General features: G+C 45.8%; 2 protein-coding genes across 2 annotated transcripts in view; one reads left to right on the top strand and one right to left on the bottom strand.

The window, feature by feature from the left end:
* Positions 1–604: 604 nt before the first annotated feature.
* Positions 605–19,452, bottom strand: part of HEATR4 (HEAT repeat containing 4) — a 55,339-nt gene continuing 36,491 nt past the window's right edge. Inside the window, exons 10-16 of the mRNA XM_066277173.1 lie at positions 19,211–19,391; positions 18,614–18,683; positions 17,185–17,374; positions 15,845–15,923; positions 14,420–14,579; positions 12,628–12,686; positions 605–906 (exon numbers count right to left, since the gene is read on the bottom strand). Of these exons, the coding sequence (XP_066133270.1) occupies positions 748–906; positions 12,628–12,686; positions 14,420–14,579; positions 15,845–15,923; positions 17,185–17,374; positions 18,614–18,683; positions 19,211–19,391 (898 nt within the window). The 3' untranslated portion in view covers positions 605–747. The remainder of the gene's footprint in view (positions 907–12,627; positions 12,687–14,419; positions 14,580–15,844; positions 15,924–17,184; positions 17,375–18,613; positions 18,684–19,210; positions 19,392–19,452) is intronic.
* Positions 10,510–12,690, top strand: RIOX1 (ribosomal oxygenase 1). The gene has a single exon (XM_066277174.1). It carries the CDS (start codon positions 10,555–10,557, stop codon positions 12,499–12,501), a length of 1,947 nt encoding a protein of 648 aa, XP_066133271.1. The 5' UTR covers positions 10,510–10,554; the 3' UTR covers positions 12,502–12,690.

Here is a 19,452-nt window from a genome sequence, read left to right as displayed (position 1 = left end):
TACCACTGAGTCAACTACCCAGAGTCCAATCTTATGACACAAATACAGTTTGCAACTCTTTGTGATGCCTGAATCATTGAAGCATTCAGTAGTACATTGAGGCTTCTGAGAATTGCTAACTGGCCTTGTGAGACTGAAGCAATACTTCCCAGGGATTTGAAAGTTTCACACTCACCCACATAGTGTATGTGGTGGTGGTGGGGGAGGGATGACTGCTGGCTTTATTTTTCTTATAATAGTCCAGAGACATGGCTTTCTCATTGTCTATGAGTTACATTTAAAGAACTTGCTCCAGAAGAAGACTAGATTTGTGGATTAAAAGAAAAAAAAATCACCCAAACTGTTTCTTTCCTAAACAAATGAGATTGTAGTCTGGGCTTCAGAAAGGTCTTTATAAAGCTTGCAAAAGAAGTTGTATCTTTCAGTATTTCTACTCCAGTAAAACTTGGAGCTCTGACTTTTATTTAGTATATGACTTATCTGGGGTATGGAAAAATATGGTCTACCACCTGTGATGTCTTTAACCCTCTGTGCAAATGGTGTGCATTAAAAAACCAAGTCTACTGTTAAATAAACATTTATTTATCAGCATAATGACAGATGATACAACATCAATGAAAGAATATGACTGGGTTCACTGTGAGCAAGAGAAGGGCCCATTCTAGAAATGATCACCTTTCTTTCCAAAGCAAGAAGATATGACCTTGGGGAAAAAAAAAAACACTTTGTTTCTGAGTATTTACTCAGCTAGAAATTGGAGCTGTCAAATCCAAACGGTCGCCTTGCAATCCTTTTTTCTCGGGCAGTGCGTAGATCTTTGACAAGTGATGAGCGACTTTTGCTTCTAGGCTTTAGGCCAAGGATTGGATTCTGTGCCCAGGGATTTGGTGTGCGGGGCCTCCCAGACTGCAGAGAAATATTAACACATGAGTGCATATGCAAAACATGTGGTCTTAGGTGAACAGTAGACCCAAGCAGAAAGGCTCTTCAGCCATGGTTTATCAGAAAAGCTTCGTGAACAACCATAATAAATAAGAAAATAGAATCTATGTGTTGCCTCCTTCGACCATAGTCAGGAGTCTCACGGGGAAAACACAACCGAATCACCCACCTAAGATGGCTTGAGCATCTATTTGCATGGTGATCTGGGAGTTAGCTTCTGTTTTCTCTGTCTTAATTATTATGCAGAATTAGCAGCAATGACTAAAAAGCCTTATTCCTGGTAGGTATTGAAGAAGTGGATTCAATCAGGGTGAACAGCTCCTGGGAACCCAGTACTGTTCTGTTTCAACCCCATAAAACAATGTAGTGATGGCCTGGGTTGAGCTTGTACCTAGGTTAAAGCTAAATAAAAGCATCCCCAGGAACCTAAATGGTTCTGCTACTGAAACTGGTTTCCATATTACTCCATGGAATAATAACTGGATTGTCTCATCCTCAAGTAAATTCTCAGCTTAGAGCAAAAGTACAAATTGAAGCCCATTTAACATGTCTAAAATTTTCATGTTATTAGTCAAACTAACAAACTGTTAGGTAAAATACATCCTATCACCTACCTTGACAAGGAGACCAGGCTTGCATTTGAAAATTTTAGATTCTTTGGAGTTCCTTACCAGAACACTGCAGCACAGGAAAGCTGGCCTGCAGTCCACCCATCTCTACTGCTCCCAGCTCTGTTTCTCACTGTGAGGACCTCACACACACACACACGTGGAAACATTGGACTGCATGTCCAGGTTCTGTTCACATACTGCTCCAAACATTACTGTTGATTACCCCTTGAGTCTAAGAGTACACATGCTCGCAATGCTGGCAACCCTTGGGAATTACTAGACACGAGTTCACCCAAGCCCTAAAAATGGGCAGGAAATTCCAGCCTTGGGTACCCAGTGTGTGTGCTCTATAAGGCAGGATGTGGCCTCTTATAGGGTATGCTCATTTGGCCCCATAGACTCCTTGCTCTATGGGGAGGTGTATGGCCAGAAGTCAGAGGTGAGCCCATCAAAGCTGAGGCCCCAGGGCAGGGGTACTGGACGCTTTGGTATGTCCCCAATCGTCCTGACATAAGACTGCCTCACAGGAAACCCACTGCTTCTTACAGTGCTCATTCAACTGGTGATGTGACATGAAGTTGTAGGACCACAGGTTGATAAGAATATATACTGTGGTCCCCAACACTGAATAAGGTAAAACAAGGTTTCAAATGTACAGGGCCAGAAACTAGTTTAAGGAAAATTCTTCTAATAATCACATGTGTAAAACTATAAAAGAATGATTTAGGTTTCATTTAATGCATAGTCAAAAATGTTCTCTCCCAATAATACAGCATTATAAATGTACCATACATTTTTCTTCTTTTCCCATAAGAATCAAGCAAGCTAGAATATATCAGATTGTGTACTTGCAGGAAGAAAGCCTGCAGTGGTACTACAAACAATGAGTTTGTCTTTGTGTATATGTATCTTCCTTTTTTTGTTTAAATAAATAGAAATTTTTTTATTATAGCTAATGAATTCAATGGGATTATTTCTGTTTTTTATACTTGATTATCCTTTAGGTAATCTCAAAAGCCTAATATCAGATTTTTTTTTTTTTTTTGTATTTTTCTGAAGCTGGAAACGGGGAGAGACAGTCAGACAGACTCCCGCATGCACCCGACCGGGATCCACCTGGCACGCCCACCAGGGGGCGATGCTCTGCCCCTCCGGGGCGTCGCTCTGCTGCGACCAGAGCCACTCCAGGCCTGGGCAGAGGCCAAGGAGCCATCCCCAGCGCCCGGACCATCTTTGCTCCAATGGAGCCTCGGCTGCGGGAGGGGAAGAGAGAGACAGAGAGGAAGGAGAGGGGGAGGGGTGGAGAAGCAGATGGGCACCTCTCCTGTGTGCCCTGGCCGGGAATCGAACCCGGGACTTCTGCACGCCAGGCCGATGCTCTACCACTGAGCCAACTACCCAGAGTCCAATCTTATGACACAAATACAGTTTGCAACTCTTTGTGATGCCTGAATCATTGAAGCATTCAGTAGTACATTGAGGCTTCTGAGAATTGCTAACTGGCCTTGTGAGACTGAAGCAATACTTCCCTGAACCGGCCAGGGCCCCTAATATCAGATTTTGATATATGCCCACTTACACATTTGCAGAAAGAATACTGTCCTTCTTCTAGTATTTTAACAGTACAGAGATTTTCTTTATTTTTACAACTTATCATGCCATGCATTCCTAGGGCCTGAGCTCCAGCAGCTCGGACCCCTCTCCGTCACTTCCCGCAGAGTGTGCCTCTCTGCGCGGAGCAGGCTGGCGTTTCAGGTGAACCCAGGTACCTTCTCTCTGGCTTCCTTCTCTTTCTGATCATTTTCCTTCAGGCGATTCAGGAAGCCATCTCAGCTCTTAGAGTGCTTAGTATGTTCAAGACGTACATTAATTCTCGTGGCAAGAATCTCGCCCTCACCTAGTTTGTTTACCACAATGCCCACCGCAGGCTGGGGACATTGTAGACACTTCAGTTTTGCCATGGTAACATTTGTGGGGCATTCCTTTTTGAACAGTGCCCAGTCCCTGAGGTCTACAATATCACCGTTCTTGTAGATTTGCATGCATGTGGCCAGAGGAGCAGCTCCATGTTTTCTAAAAGGCCTAGAGAACACATAGCGGGGGCCTCTCCTCTTTCCCTTTGTGTGGTCATTTTGGAAAATTACTGGAAGATAGCAGTTCCAGTCAAAACACTAATATTTCTTATTTCACAAATAACATAATTTCAGCTACATATTATTGATATATTGCATTATTGCTAGTTAAATAAGAACCAGTCTATTATTTATTATCTTGTTTTTCATTGCTTTAAAAAATGGGTAAATCAATTATAATAGGCCATTTCATTTTAGTTTTGACTTTTAAGATGTATTCCTCTATTTATTAATTATTCTTATGATACTTTGAATATTATACTTGAAATGAAAAATAAAGTCATGATAAAAAGTAAAACTGACCTGCACACAGATGTTTGTAGCAGCTTTATTCATAATCACCAAAAACGAGAAGCAACCCAAGATGTCCTTCAATAGGTAAATGGAAAAGCAAACTGTGGGACATTCAGACAATGCAATAGTGGTCAAAGATAAGAAATGAGCTGTCAAGCCACAAGAAGACATGAATGAACCTCCTTAAATACATATTGCTAAATAAAAGAACCAGTATGGCCTGACCAGGCAGTGACACAGTGGGTAAAGCATCAACCTGGGACCCAGAGGACCCAGGTACGAAACCCTGAGGGTGCTGGCTTGAGCGCAGGCTCGCCAGCTTGAGCTCAGGGTCACTGGCTTGAGAGTGGGATCACAGATATGACCCCATGGTCACTGGTTTGAGCCCAAGGTCACTGGCTTGAGCAAGGGGTCTCTGGCTCAGCTGTAGTCCCCCAGTCATGGCACATATGAGAAAGCAATCAATGAACAACTAAAGTGCCACAAAAGAATTGATGCTTCTCATCTCTCTCCCATCCTGTCTGTCCCTCTCTCTGTCTTTCTCACTAAAAAACCAAAGAAACAAACAAAAAACACAAAAAACAGTCTGGAAAGGCTACAGAGTATATGATTTTAATTATATGACATTTTGAAAAATGCAAAACTAGAGACATAATAAAAAAATCAGTTCCTTTGATTAAAAATTTTTTTTGTTTATTGATTTTATTTTTGTTCACTGATTTTTAGAAAGAGAGAAACATGGATTTGTTGTTCTACTTATCATTGGTTGCTCCTTGTATGTGCCCTGCCCTGATGGGGGTTGAATCTGCAACTTTGGTGTGTTGTGCTGGCCACACCAACTGAGCTACTTGGCCAGGGCTCTTCTGATTTTTTTTAAATTTTTTAAAAATTTTCTGAAGTTAGAAGCAGGGAGGCAGTCAGACTCCCACATGCGCCAGACTGGGATCCACCTGGCATCCCACCAGGGGGTGATGCTTTGCCCATCTAGGGTGTTGCTCTGTTGCAGCAGGAGCCATTCTAGCACCTGAGGCAGAGGCCATGCAGCCATCCTCAGCGCCCAGGCCAACATTTCTCCAATGGAGCCTTGGCTGCAGGAGGAAAAGAGAGAGAGAGAGAGAGAGAGAGAGAGAAAGGAGAGGGGGGAGGGTGGAGAAGCAGATGGGCACCCTCCTGTGTGCCCTGGCTGGGAATCGAACCTGGGACTTTCACACGCTGGGCTGATGCTCTACCACTGAGCCAACCGGCCAGAGCCTGATTTTTTAAAAGAGAATTACATTGATTAGAAAAACAGAAGAGCCTGACCAGGTGGTGGCGCAGTGGATAGAGCGTCGAACTGGGATGCCGAGGACCCAGGTTCGAGGTCACCAGTTTGAGCACGGGCTCATCTGGTTTGAGCAAAGCTCACCAATGTGGACCAAGGTCACTGGCTCGAGCAAGGGGTTACTCGGTCTGCTGAAGGCCCACGGTCAAGGCACATATGAGAAAGCAATCAATGAAATGAACAACTAAGGTGTCGCAATGAAAAACTAATGATTGGCCCTGGCCGGTTGGCTCAGCGGTAGAGCATCGGCCTGGCGTGCGGGGGACCCGGGTTCGATTCCCGGCCAGGGCACATAGGAGAAGCGCCCATTTGCTTCTCCACCCCCCTCCTTCCTCTCTGTCTCTCTCTTCCCCTCCCGCAGCCGAGGCTCCATTGGAGCAAAGATGGCCCGGGCGCTGGGGATGGCTCCTTGGCCTCTGCCCCAGGCGCTAAAGTGGCTCTGGTTGCAGCAGAGCGACGCCCCAGAGGGGCGTCGCATCGCCCCTGGTGGGCGTGCCGGGTGGATCCCGGTTGGGCGCATGCGGAGTCTCTTTGACTGTCTCTCCCCATTTCCAGCTTCAGAAAAATACAAAAAAAAAAAAAAAAAAGAAAAAACAAAAAGAAAAAAAGAAAAGAAAAACTAATGATTGATGCTTCTCATCTCTCTTCGTTCCTGTCTGTCTGTCCCTATCTATCCCTCTCTCTGCCTCTGAAAAAAAAGAAAAAACAGAAGAGCGCTCTGTCCAGTTTGCTCAGTGGATCGAGTGTCAGTCCAGCATGCAGATGTCCCAGGTTTGATCCTGAGTCATGGCACACATGAGAAGTGACCATCTATTTCTCTTCCCTTCCCTCTCCCCTTCTCTCTCCCTTCTCTTGCAGCCAGTGGCTTGACTGGTTCAAGCATCAGCCCCAGGCACTGGCTTAACTGGTTCAAGCATCACCCAGGGCACACTTGGTTGGTCTGAGCAACAGTTGGTCCTAGCATCAGCCCCACATGGGGCTGCTGGGTGGATTCTATTTGGGGTGCATGTGGGAGTTTGTCTATCCCCTCTCCTCTCACTTAAAGAAAGAAAAGAAAAAAAATAGAAGAGCCTGACCAGGCAGTGGCGCAGTGGATAGAGAGTCAGACTGGGATGTGGAGGACCCAGGTTCAAGACCCTGGGTCACCAGCTCGAGCGTGGGCTCATCTTGCTTGAGCAAAAAAAACCCCCCAAAACAACAAAAAAAAACAACTCACCAGCTTGGACCCAAGGTCGCTGGCTTGAGCAAAGGGTTACTCGGTCTGCTGAAGGCCTATGATCAAGGCACATATGAGAAAGCAATCAATGAACAACTAAGGTGTTGCAACGAAAAACTGATGATTGATGCTTCTCATCTCTCTCCGTTCCTGTCTGTGTGTCCCTAACTATCCCTCTCTCAGACTCTATCTCTGTCCCTGTAAAAAAAAAAAGCCTGACCAGGTGGTGGCGCAGTGGATAGAATGTCAGACTGGGATGTGGAGGACCCAGGTTCGAGACCCTGAGGTTGCCAGCTTGAGTGTGGACTCATCTGGTTTGAGCAAGTCTCACCAGCTGGAGCCCAAGGTTGCTGGCTCGAGCAAGGGGTCACACAGTCTGCTGTAGCCCTCCAGTCAAGGCACATATGAGAAAGCAATCAATGAACAACTAAGAAATCGCAACGAAGAATTGATGTTTCTGATCTCTCTCCCTTCCTGTCTGTCTGTCCCTATCTGTCCTCTGTCTGACTCTCCCTGTCTCTGCCACACACACACACACAAAAGGCAATGATTAGAGATCAGGAAAAATGAGATGTGATAGGGAAAGTAAAGTTCATGGTTTAAAAAACACCATATATTTTTTGTTTGTTTGTTTGTTTTTGTATTTTTCTGAAGTTGGAAACAGAAAGGCAGTTAGACAAGACTCCCACATGTGCCCGACCGGGATCCACCTGGCATGCCCACTAGGGGGTGATGCTCTGCCTATTTGGGGCGTTGCTCTGTTGTGACCAGAGCCATTCTATCGCCTGAGGCAGAGGCCATGGAGCCATCCCCAGCGCCTGGGCCAACTTTGCTCCAATGGAGCCTTGGCTGCAGGAGGGGAAAAGAGAGACAGAGAGGAAGGAGAGGTAGAGGGGTGGAGAAGCAGATGGGTGCTTATCCTGTGTGCCCTGGCCGGGAATTGAACCCAGGACACCTGCAAGCCAGGCCGACACTCTACCACTGAGCCAACCAGCCAGGGCCCAAAACACCATATTTTTAATGGCATAATAATAGATGTTTATGTTCAATGTAGAAAATCCACAACAGAAAAATAAGCAAAGAAAAACAAAACAAAAATTACCTGGAATCTCACCATCCAAAAATAACCACAATTAAATAATGCAGTGTATTCCCTGGTGGGTTGGCTCAGTGGCAGATTGTCAGCCTGGTGTGTAAAGTCCTGGGTTCTATTCCCGGTCAGGGCACACAGGAGACACATCCATCTGCTTCTCCACCCTTCCCCCTCTCCTTTCTCTCTATTGCTCTCTTCTCCTCCCATAGCCAAGGCTCCATTGAACAAGGTTGGTCCGGGCGCTGAGAATGGCTCCATTGCCTCCACTTCAGGTGCTAGAATGGCTCTGATTGCAGCGGAGCAATGTCCCAGATGGGCCAAGGCCAAGCACTGCCCCATGGTGGGCATGCCTGGTGGATCCTGGTTGGGTGCATGCGGGAGTCTGTCTGCCTCTCCCCTCCCCGCAACTTCGGAAAAATATACACACACAAAAAAGCAGTGTAAAGACTCCAAACCTTTTTTTTTTTCAGTAGTATGAATGAATAGATATACACGTACACACTGATATACAAAATTCATATCTCCCAAATGGGCTCCTACTGTATTACTTATTTTGTCTGTTTTTCCTACTTATATTAGTATTCAATGTCATTAAATTATATTTCTGAAAATGGTTATTAATAGCTGCTTTTGTAGTGAGAACTAAGTAGCACAACAGAAAAAGTGACAAAATGAAAGGTCAGACTCCAAAAGGTACCTCCCAGTCACAAGGGAAACTATTAGACAGCTAACAACAATGTTCCTAGAGGAAATCACATAATGTTTAAAAACAAAATGATGAGGTCACAGGAAAGACTGGGAGGAGGAGATATTTGCACAGGATGTGGAAAAGACAAATTTGCAGCCTTCCTCTAGCTGAGCAGATTGTCCCTCAGCTTTACCAGCCAACAAGCACAGCTCACCCCCGCCAGTTCCTGCAGAATGTGTCCATTGCATATAGAAAACCAATCTCTTTGAAAAGGCAATTAAAGCTCCTATTGACAAACTTGACCTGCCTTTTTCTTCAGTATTTCTCCAGGGGACCTGATGTTAGGGCCTGGCCAGCACACATACCGTCTGTCAGTTAAGAAGAGGGTTCCCCTCTGCGGTCCCTTCCTCCAGACTCTGCAGCCCTAGGCTGGGCACAGGACTTGGAAGGAGAATATCAGTTGGTTTCAGTCCTTACTCTGGCTCTTGGCCAGGTAACTTTGTGCAGAGAAGTACCTCACACAATTGTTTTGTCTGATATCGTCCCCATGACTCAACTTCCACAGGGCATGTACAAAAATAATATAATCTCTCTATCCCACTCTGTCACTCTGCCCAATTCAACTTCTCTGCCTCCCCCACTCCAAGTTCTTCTGAAGTCAGCCAGTGGCACCTAGTCATCATATAGGTCATACAGGGCTTTGCTCCGTAATAATAAACTATTATATTATAGCTACCATTTCTTAAGTTGTTAGCTTTGTACCAGACACTGTGCTATGTGCCTTACATGCATTATTTTATGTTTATGACAACTCTATGAAGTAGGTTCACTGACCAGTGGTGGTACAGTGGATAGAGCATTGACCTGGGATGCTGAGGTCCCAGGTTCAAAACCTGAGGTCCTAGGCTGGAGCCCAAGTTCGCCTGCTTGAGCACAGGCCGCTGGCTTAATCATGGGATTATCAACATGATCTCACGGTTGCCGGTTTGAGCTCAAAAGTCACTGGCTTGAAGCCCAAGGTCACTGGCTTGAGTAAGGGGTCACTGGCTTGGTATGAGCACTACCCTCCCCCATAAAGGTATGTATGAGAGGCAATCAACAACTGAAGTGATGTAACTACGAATTGATGCTTCTCATCTCTCTCCCTTTCTCTCTCTCTCTCTCTCTCTCTCGCTAAAAGAAAGAAAAGAAAAGAAAAAGATTCAGAGGTGAGATAGAAGATTCTAGACACAATTGTAGTTTATGAAACAAAAACCCAGCGGAGGTGGAAAGGGCAGATAACAAGGATGCAAGTAACTCCTTCTTTCAGAAAGAATTCCTTCTTATTTGTCTTTTTTTTTTTAAAAAAAGGAAGGAAGAAAGGAAGGAAGGAAAGAAAGAAGAAAGGGAAAGAGGGAGCAGAGAGAATTCCTAACAGAGAAAGTACGGAGAAGTTAGGCAGAGAAACTTACAGAGGGATTCAATAAATGACGTCATATGCAGAGCAAGAGTTTGAACGAAATGGAAGTTTGCCTAAGAACATTCCTTGAAAACAAGATTGATACAAACTGCTGGGGAACATGCTGTTCAGAAATGAGGACGTCCTGTGGCACACTGCAATATGCAGAGACTAGAAGGAATAAAATGTTAAGTAGCCAGCTTTCTTTCTCATGAAGTCCCCAGCAACTTGATTTTTAAATTGCCTTCTAAATTTGAAATCCTTGTTAATCTGGCAGAGACTCTACCACTCTAGTGTGAAGCCACACATTTCAATTAAGGTACCGGTTTGCTAAAAGAAATAAGCCAGAAAATAACAAGCACCATATAATTTCACTTATATGCGGAATCTAATGAACAAAATACACTAACAAACAAAATAGTGACTCATAGAGACAGAGAACAGACTGACAGCTGTCAGAAGGAATGGTGGGGTTGCGGGGCAGGGTGAAAAGAATGAAAGGATTCAGCAAAAACTACTATACGTTGTCAACAGTACGGTGATTACAAGAGGAAGGGGGATGGGAAGGTAGAGGAGGGTTAAAGGGGGGATAAATGGAGATGGAAAGGGACTTGACTTGGGGTGGTGTACACAATACAAAACGCAGATGTGCTGTAGAGTAGTAAAAAATAAAGGTACTACCGTCTGTTCACGTAGCGAGCCGAAGGCGTGGCCAACGCCGGAGCGGCCGGAGGCCCGCCCCCTTCCCACAGCACACCGCGGCCCGGCCTGCGTACTCCCTTCTTGCCTGGGCTGCAGGGCTCGGAGGAGGGTCCGACCATGGACGGGCTCCGGGCTAGTGCGGGGTTGCTGAGGCGCGGCCGGCTGAGACGCCGGCGCCAGCCCCAGTCACACAGCGGGTCGGTGCTGGCCCTGCCCTTGAGGCCCAGGAAGATCCGAAGGCAGCTGAGGAGAAGTGTTGCATCCCGCATGGCCGCGCTAAGGGCCCAGGCGCTGCCAAGCGAGGACTCGGAGGACTCGAGGGTGGACTTGACAGTGGACGATCCCCGGGACCCACTGCCTGGTGGGGCGGCAGGCACCCCGGATGCGTCCCGGCGAGAGCCGTACGGTCACCTCGGGCCCACAGAGCTGCTGGAGGCCTCGCCCGCGGCCCGCTCCCTGCAAACCCCGTCGGCGCGTTTGGTGGAGGCGCAGACGCCGCCGATGCGTCTGGTGCCGGCCCTGGCGCCGCCCGCGCGCCTGGTGGAGGTCCCCGCCGCACCGGGCCGCGTGATGGAGGCCTCAGCCCTGCTGTGCTCTGCCCAGCACTTGGCGGCCGCCCCACCCGCCGTGGTCCCAGCGACGCTGTCAGGACCGCAGGTGAATAGCGCGGGCGGGGAGCTAGCCTGGGACTCTGCGTTCCTGCGCGTGTTGGCCGAGCTTAACCGCATCCCCAGCAGCCGGCGGCGGGCGGCGCGCCTCTTCGAATGGCTCGTTTCGCCCATGCCACCCGATCATTTCTTCCGGCGCCTGTGGGAGCGGGAGGCGGTGCTGGTGCGGCGGCAGGACCACACTTATTACCAGGGTCTCTTTTCCACCGCCGAGCTGGACTCCATGTTGCGCAACGAGGAGGTCCAGTTCGGCCAGCACCTGGACGCCGCGCGCTACATCAACGGGCGGCGCGAGACCTTGAACCCGCCGGGCCGCGCCCTCCCCGCCGCCGCGTGGTCCCTGTACCAGGCAGGCTGCTCCCTGCGCCTCCTTTGTCCGCAGGCTTTCTCGACCTCCGTGTGGCAGTTTTTGGCTGTGCTCCAGGAACACTTTGGAAGCATGGCAGGCTCCAATGTTTACCTCACTCCCCCTAACTCACAGGGCTTTGCTCCCCACTACGACGACATCGAGGCTTTTGTGCTGCAGCTGGAAGGCAGGAAACTCTGGCGTGTCTACCGACCCCGGGTCCCGACTGAGGAACTGGCCCTGACATCCAGCCCCAACTTCAGCCAGGATGATCTCGGCGAGCCGGTACTGCAGACCGTGCTGGAACCTGGAGATTTGCTTTATTTTCCTCGGGGCTTCATTCACCAAGCCGAATGCCAGGATGGAGTGCATTCTCTGCACCTCACCGTGTCCACGTACCAGCGCAATACCTGGGGTGACTTCCTGGAGGCCGTGCTGCCTCTGGCAGTGCAGGCTGCAATGGAAGAAAATGTGGAGTTTCGTAGGGGGCTGCCCCGAGACTTTATGGATTACATGGGGGCCCAGCATTCGGATTCTAAGGATCCCCGAAGAGGTGCTTTCATGGAGAAGGTGCGGGTCTTGGTTGCCCGTTTGGGACACTTTGCCCCTGTTGATGCTGTGGCTGACCAGCGAGCCAAAGACTTTATTCACGATTCTCTGCCTCCTGTGCTGACTGATAGGGAGAGGGCACTGAGTGTTTATGGTCTCCCAGTTCGTTGGGAGGCTGGAGAACCTGTAAACGTGGGGGCCCAGTTGACAACAGAAACAGAAGTGCACATGCTTCAGGATGGGATAGCTCGGCTAGTGGGTGAGGGAGGCCATTTGTTTCTCTATTATACAGTGGAAAACTCACGTGTTTATCATCTGGAAGAGCCCAAGTGCTTGGAGATATACCCCCAGCAGGCTGATGCCATGGAACTCTTGCTCCGCTCCTACCCAGAGTTTGTGAGAGTAGGGGACCTGCCCTGTGACAGTGTGGAGGACCAGCTTTCCTTGGCAACTATGTTATATGATAAGGGGCTGCTGCTCACCAAGATGCCACTTACCTGAACTAGTTTCATGTTGATTGCTGGATGGAAACAAGGCAGTACTGATGATTCTCTCCTACCATCACTGCCTTTTTGGAGGAAAAACTCATGTTCTTACCTTGAAAACTATCAATCTGCTCTCATTTACCTTTATGACTGCTTCAGTGTCATAAAACTCAGATGGTCTTCTAGGAACCACCACCTCATCTAGGTACAAAAGTAAAAGCAGACGTTGGAAATTGAAAAAAGAAGCAGAAGTAACCTTGATCCATGACCATTTCAGAGTACCAACTTCATCATCACCCTCAGGCTTCAGTGTACTGTGCAGCACTTGCTGTGGCATTCTGCTTGAGACATTAGAAGTTTTTATTTGGAATTTGCATTCTTAATTTGAGTTCTCGTTCATCAGTTTGGGGGGAGGGTTGGGGGTCAGTATCTTGTTTGTTATTGCGAGTTTGTATGAATGTTAGAAAAGTTATTAAAGTGCCAAAGAATGTTTTCCTTTTCTAAGGCTAGATTATTATGTGGCATGGTTTGAAGGAATGTGGGAGAGTAGGAAGGAAGATAGGGAAAATCTATAGTGGTTGAGGTGAAAGGTAACGGGTAATTGTAGGATTGGGGCCAATCCTATAATTTTGGGGGTAATTTATTCATTTTGGTCATGCTACTTGAACTATAAAGAGCACAATCCTATTAGAAAAGTTATATTATGTTTTTAAAAGTATGTTATGTTTTTGCTCACTGCTTGCTTGCATTAGTGGCTGGCACTGTCTCGCAGTTGCCCTATCATAGGCCTCAGTAAACCAGCTTGTAGCAGGCTGGCCATGCGGGAAGGCTATGTTCAAGTTACTTTCCACTCTCATTTTTTTCTGGCAGTTGGAAGAAACTTCCCCATATCTGGCAAGTGAATATTCTCATGGTTGGTGAAAAAGAGCCTGGTGTATCAAAGAGAGCACTGGACTTGGAACCAGAAGACCTGGGTGGGGTGGTGGCTGGTAGGCAGCTGGCTGAATGACCTGAGGCTGCTGCTACGCCTGGGCACACAGATTTTGTAAGTATATATTGGTACAGCTTGATGTCTGCACCTCATCATTTAGGTTGTATATGGAACTTTTAAGATTCTATCACCATAACTGATAGGTTCAGTTATATAAGATTGAAAACTATATAGTCTTAAAGTTAAAAACCACAGATGTACATAAAGTAAAAATGATAGCTCTCCCTTCAAACCCACTTTCCAGAGATAACCAGTATTAAAGTTTAAGCCTACAGGGCTTTTGGGGGGGTGCTTTATGGCATTGTTTTTTTCTTTGTTTTATACTTGTTTTTCTAATAAGTCTTTTTTTTTAAACTAACTTTCAAATCAGTTCCAATAGAGCTTACTTGTTCATTTTTTTAAGGGATAAAATAGCAAATAAAAACTGGGGTTGGAGTGGTAGAGCATTGGCCTGGTGTGCAGGAGTCCCGGGTTCGATTCCCGGCCAGGGCACACAGGAGAAGTGCCCATCTGCTTCTCTACCCCTCCCCCTCTCTTTCCTCTCTGTCTCTCTCTTCTCCTCCCTCAGCCAAGGCTCCAGTGGAGCAAAGTTGGCCCGGGTGCTGAGGATGGCTCTATGGCCTCTGCCTCAGGTGCTAGAATGGCCCTGGTTGCAACAGAGCAACGCCCCAGATGGGCATGCCGGGTGGATCTTGGTTGGGTGCATGTGGGAGTCTGTCTGACTGCCTCCCCGTTTCCAACTTCAGAAAAATACAAAAAAACTCCAAAAAACTGGGGTTGGGAGAGAGGAAGAATATAACAGAAGGACTAAGAAGATGCCTAAGAAGGAAAGGAGGTAGCCTTTCCTGGCTCTCATCCTACAGAACTCACAACTAAGTCCCAGAATATCCAGATCTTGGAAAAGACTTGTTAAAAACACAGGACTCACCCCTAGAAAACCTACCACGAAAAGTTTCTTGAAGAAAAGTATGGAGTGTCAGTGGTTTTTGCTCTTCTTTGCGTTGCAAGAAAACATGTTTTGCTTCCTCCTTCACTTTTTTTATGACCATCTCGATCTTGAATATTTTCTGCGTCAGCAAGTCCTTTTGGCTGAGTGTTTGAATCTAGATCAGAACAAATGTTGAAGAAAACACCTGTACTAGGCTGCATGCAAATCACCAACAAACAATAAAGTAACTTACTGCACCATGCTTGTTAGTATTAGGTGGTACGGAAATGCCTGGGAGCACTGTTGTAATACATACTTTTCTAATTATTTATTGATTTCAAAGAAAGGAAGGGAAAGAGAAACAGATTTGTTGTTTCACTTATTTATGCACTCATTGGTTGATTCCTGTATGTCCCAGGACTAGGGATTGAACCTGCAACCTTAGCATATTAAGACGATGCTCAAACCAACTAAGCCCTCTGAGCCAGGGCCCTCTTTGTAATATAGACATTTTTACACTTGTTAATTTACTTTAGCTTTTGGGACATGAAGAAAGGAATCTGCTAAGAAATGCTTGCTTGATGTGAAGTTGGTTTTGTGAATTATTTGTGAAGAAAGAATCTTTCACATTTTTAAAGTTCTTTTCCCTTTATTCCTTTATCTACTCTTAACAGCTTTGAGAAATTAGAACTGCTTGTTCAGCTAGAGTGTTCTTTTGGTGACAGAGCCCAAATTAGGAATTAAGAAAAGTTTAGAAGGAAAAAGAAAACTCAAGAGGCCAGCTGTAGTCCCTCATTATGCCTGTCTGCAAAAAAAAAAAAAAAAAAAAAGGAAAAGAAATTAGAACTTGTTTGAGGATGGTGGGGAGAAACTGAGAGGGGAAGGAAACTTTTATTTGTTTTTATAAGATTTTATTTATTGATTTTTAGAGAGAGAGAGATAGAAGAGAGAGAGAGAGGAGGTGTAAGGAAGAGTGGGAAGCAACAACTTCTAGTTGCTTCTTGTATGTGCCTTGACCTGGCAAGGCTGAGGTTTTGAACTGGTGGCCTCAGCATTTCAGGTTGACGCTTTGTCCACTGCGCCACCACAGGTCAGGCAGGAAGGAAACTATACTGCTCACAAAAATTAGGGGATATTTCATAATGAATATGAAGCGATAAAATATCCCCTAGTTTTTGTGAGCAGTATATTTTAGAAACAAATCCTGATTTTGAGGGCTACTTGATAGAACCAGTAGGGTTTTGTTTTGTTTTTTTACTAATGGGATTTTATAATCTTGTCTTGCACAGATGTTGTGTCAAATGATATGGTATCTGTGTCTAGGATTATAGAAAGTATGTCATGGGGAAAAGGTTATGTACACATCATAGGAGAAAAAGGGTCTGAAGAACTATTGAGAGTCCTGCATGTCTCTTGAAATAATCACTTGTACTTATCTACCCTGTTCTTGATCTCCTGCAGCATTTCTTGGTTTCCATCATTCTCTAAATTGAGTATCTTCATTGTCTGGTGAATTTCCCTGAAAGATACAAGGACTTCTTAGATTATTCCTATCTTTTTTTTTTTAAGATTTTATTTATTGATTTTACAAAGAGAGGAGTGGCAGGAGGGGAGTGAGTAGTATTGATTCATAGTTGCTTCACTTTAGTTGTTCATTGCTTGCTTGTTTTATGTGCATTGATCAGGCAACCCCAGGGTTTCAAACTGGTGACCTCAGTGTCCCAGGTCAATGCTCTTTCCCTGCACCACCACAGGCTAGGCAGACTGTTCTTATCTTTAAAAAAAAAGCATGGGAGTGGACCTGACCAGGTGGTGGTGCAGTGGATAGAGCGTCGGAGTGGGATGTGGAGGACCCTGGTTCGAGACCCTGATGTTGCCAGCTTGAGCGCGGGCTCATCTGGTTTGAGCAAAAGCTCACCAGCTTGGACCCACTGGCACGAGCAAGGGGTTTCTTGGTCTGCTGAAGGCCCGCGGTCAAGGCACATATGAGAAATCAATCAATGAACAACTAAGGTGTCACAACGAAAAACTAATGATTGATGCTTCTCATCTCTCTCCACTCCTGTCTGTCTGTCCCTATCTAGCCCTCTCTCTGACTCTCTCTCTGTCTCTGTAAAAAAAAAAAAAAGCATGGGAGTGGAAAATACAGAACTTGGAATTGGACAAGGATCCTAAAATCCAATCCTAACTATGTGGTTTTGCTGAGCCTTAGCTGCAAGTGGTATGATGCTTATTAGCTTATAGGGATGTGTAGTTTTTGAGATGATACATTTGAAGGCACCAATAGGTACCATTTATTAAACGTCTATGAAAGGTACTAAAGATGTCATCTCATTAATCATCACCAGAAACCCGTAAGATAGACTATCACCTGCATTTGATATATGGAAAAAAATGGGCTCAGAGATTTTAAGTAATTTACCTAGGCTTACATAGCTAGTACAGGCCTGAGCTGGGATTCAAACCCGGGACTTTTTTTTTACTCTAAAGCCTGTTGTTACAGTAGGCACTTGATACATGTTAGTTGAATAAATGAGTCGCTTATAGCCACTTGGGATAGAAAATAGGTGCATGAACTATTAATATATGAGTTTGACCTTCAATGTAATTTAAGCTAGTTTTTCTGTTACCCATTAGCGTAAGTAGGTGACTGGCACAGGTGAGCCCGTGCTTTTTCAGCCATTAGGCAGCCTAGAAAAGCAGGGATAATATTCTGTTAACACGAATAGGAGAGTTGGCAGTACAGGGGTGGTGGAAGGAACCAGAGATTTAGTGCTTACTTTAGAACAGCATCATGGTTTTCTAGGAGAAGTACATGTAGGAAGGTGTCCCTGACCCGTTCCCCTTGAAGTTTCAGGGCTAGGATGCTTCGGCAAGCTTCTAGTCGTACATCTGGTGACCTTTCATAGTGTATAGCCCAGAGCAGGATGTCTGTCAGCTGGGGACTCACTTGGCGAATCTGTCCCAAAGCTACAGAGAGTAGAGGGCAGCGTGTTATACTGTCACCTGAAAACCTGGCTATATCTTAACATCCAGAAATAAATAGTCTTAGTAATAAATAGTGTGTAGGCAGCCACTTGCTATACTGATCATTGCAAATGCTAAACTAAGTATTTTGTTTTTATTTTCTCTTTTGTCTGATAATCACCATCAGAATTTCAGAGATGGGTTTGGGACATTATCTCCAAAGGATTCCTAGGAGGGGTGTTCCATCCCACCTTGCCCATTAGGATATAAGAATATACTAATTTACCTATCATAATAAGTAAATGTAGGGATGAGATATGGGACAGATAACTCAGAAGACTAGGCTAGTCAAGGCAGAGTGATGGGGAAAGGAGGCACAATTACTTCACAAAGGTTTACGTAGGGCCAATTCTGTTAGGGACCTGCCAGAGACTATCAGAGAGAAACAGTGCCAAAGATCCTTTAAAAAAAAAGCTAGGAAATTTTAAGGGCAGGGTTTTAGGTCTGTAGCAGTCTTGAATATGGTCTGACTTTTAGAGATTCCTGTAGTGGAGACCTACAGAGAAAGCAAGTGTATCCAACAGTGGATATCTACTTGGAAGTTATCCCTAATTCAGTTGTCAGGGACTGTCTGCCCTTTACCTTAACAAGTTTCATGTTGACCTAGACTTGGGATCCATAACTAAAAATTAAAAAGAGGAAAGTCTTTAATTAATTAATTTATTATTTATTTATTTATTATTATTTTGTATTTTTCTGAAGTGAGAAGTGGGGAGGCAGTCAGACTCTTGCATGTGCCTGACTGGGATCCACCCGGCATGCCCACCAGAGGGCAATGCTCTGCCCATCTGGGGCGTTGCTCTGTTGCGGCCAGAGTCATTCTAGCACCTGAGGTGGGGGCCATAGAGCCATCCTCAGTGCCCGGGCAAACTTTGCTCCAGTGGAGCCTTGGCTGCAGGAGGAGAAGAGAGAGATAGAGAGGAAGGAGAGGGGGAGGGGTGGAGAAGCAGATGGGCGCTTCTCCTACGTGCCCTGACGGAATCGAACCTGGGACTTCCACATGCCAGGCCAACGCTCTACCGCTGAGCCAACTGGCCAAGGCCAAGTCTTTAATTTTTCAAAGAACTTCTAAGCAGGTGTGAACAGCCCCTCCCCTACAATCTGCCTCCTTTCTAGAGAAATTCTGGGGATCATTTGTACTAGCCTATGGGAAGGTATTTGAGGTTGAGAGCTGGGACCTACCTCGAATGGCAAAGGCCTTGATTTTCCAGTAAGGATCTCTCTCTGTCAGATTCAAAAGGCATTTAAGGACCTGAGATGGATAAAAGGCAATGTTGAGTGGAGAAGACCAGAGCAAGAACAAACTAGAGACAGGGACCCCTCTTGTCTTTAAAATGTACTATAACTGAAAAATGACATATCAAATGAGCTGGAGCCTGAAGTACTACCCTGCTCACATGATACATTAGCTGAATTATCTCATATATGTAAATTGATTTTCTCAGTTCACATATCTATATGGTTCTACAGGCTTTTGAATGCCTTCATCAGATTTTCCCCTAATGGCATGGGATTACAACTTCATTCACTGGAGTTGATCCTAAAGTCCCTAACTGAGGTGAGACTAGGATTCAGGGACGTAGAGGGAAGTCTCGGCTGGCTGGGAGCTAACCGTGGTCCTGATTGATGTGGCCTGTATACCCCCTCCCCTTCCTGGTTCTGATCTCGCATTCTGTGTCCCCACAGAATGGTAAGTGTACTAGGCACAATAAGGGATGTTCAGGGTAATGCCCTTTTCCGGTTTATCAGGTAAGATGGGATCACATTTTCTTGACTCACCATTGTATTACCGATCTGCAGGGCACCTGCTGCCAAACAGGCTGCCTGCCGAACTGCCATGAAGTCATCAGAGAAGCATTTTAGGAAGCTTGGAAGAAGCTTGGCGGTCATGAGCTTGAGCCTACCAATCAGAGACAGGGCTTCCACACGCTCTTGGGAATTTCCTTGACCCAGCTTGATTCTGTAAAGTACAGGTGCTTTTATTTTCCCTCCTTAAATTTTTGATGCTCACTCCACCCCTA

Source organism: Saccopteryx bilineata, chromosome 4 (genome assembly GCF_036850765.1).
Source record: "Saccopteryx bilineata isolate mSacBil1 chromosome 4, mSacBil1_pri_phased_curated, whole genome shotgun sequence".
NCBI classification, from domain to species: domain Eukaryota; kingdom Metazoa; phylum Chordata; class Mammalia; order Chiroptera; family Emballonuridae; genus Saccopteryx; species Saccopteryx bilineata.
Note: the sequence above shows the minus strand (reverse complement) of the source record. Positions and strands in the feature narration are given on the sequence as shown.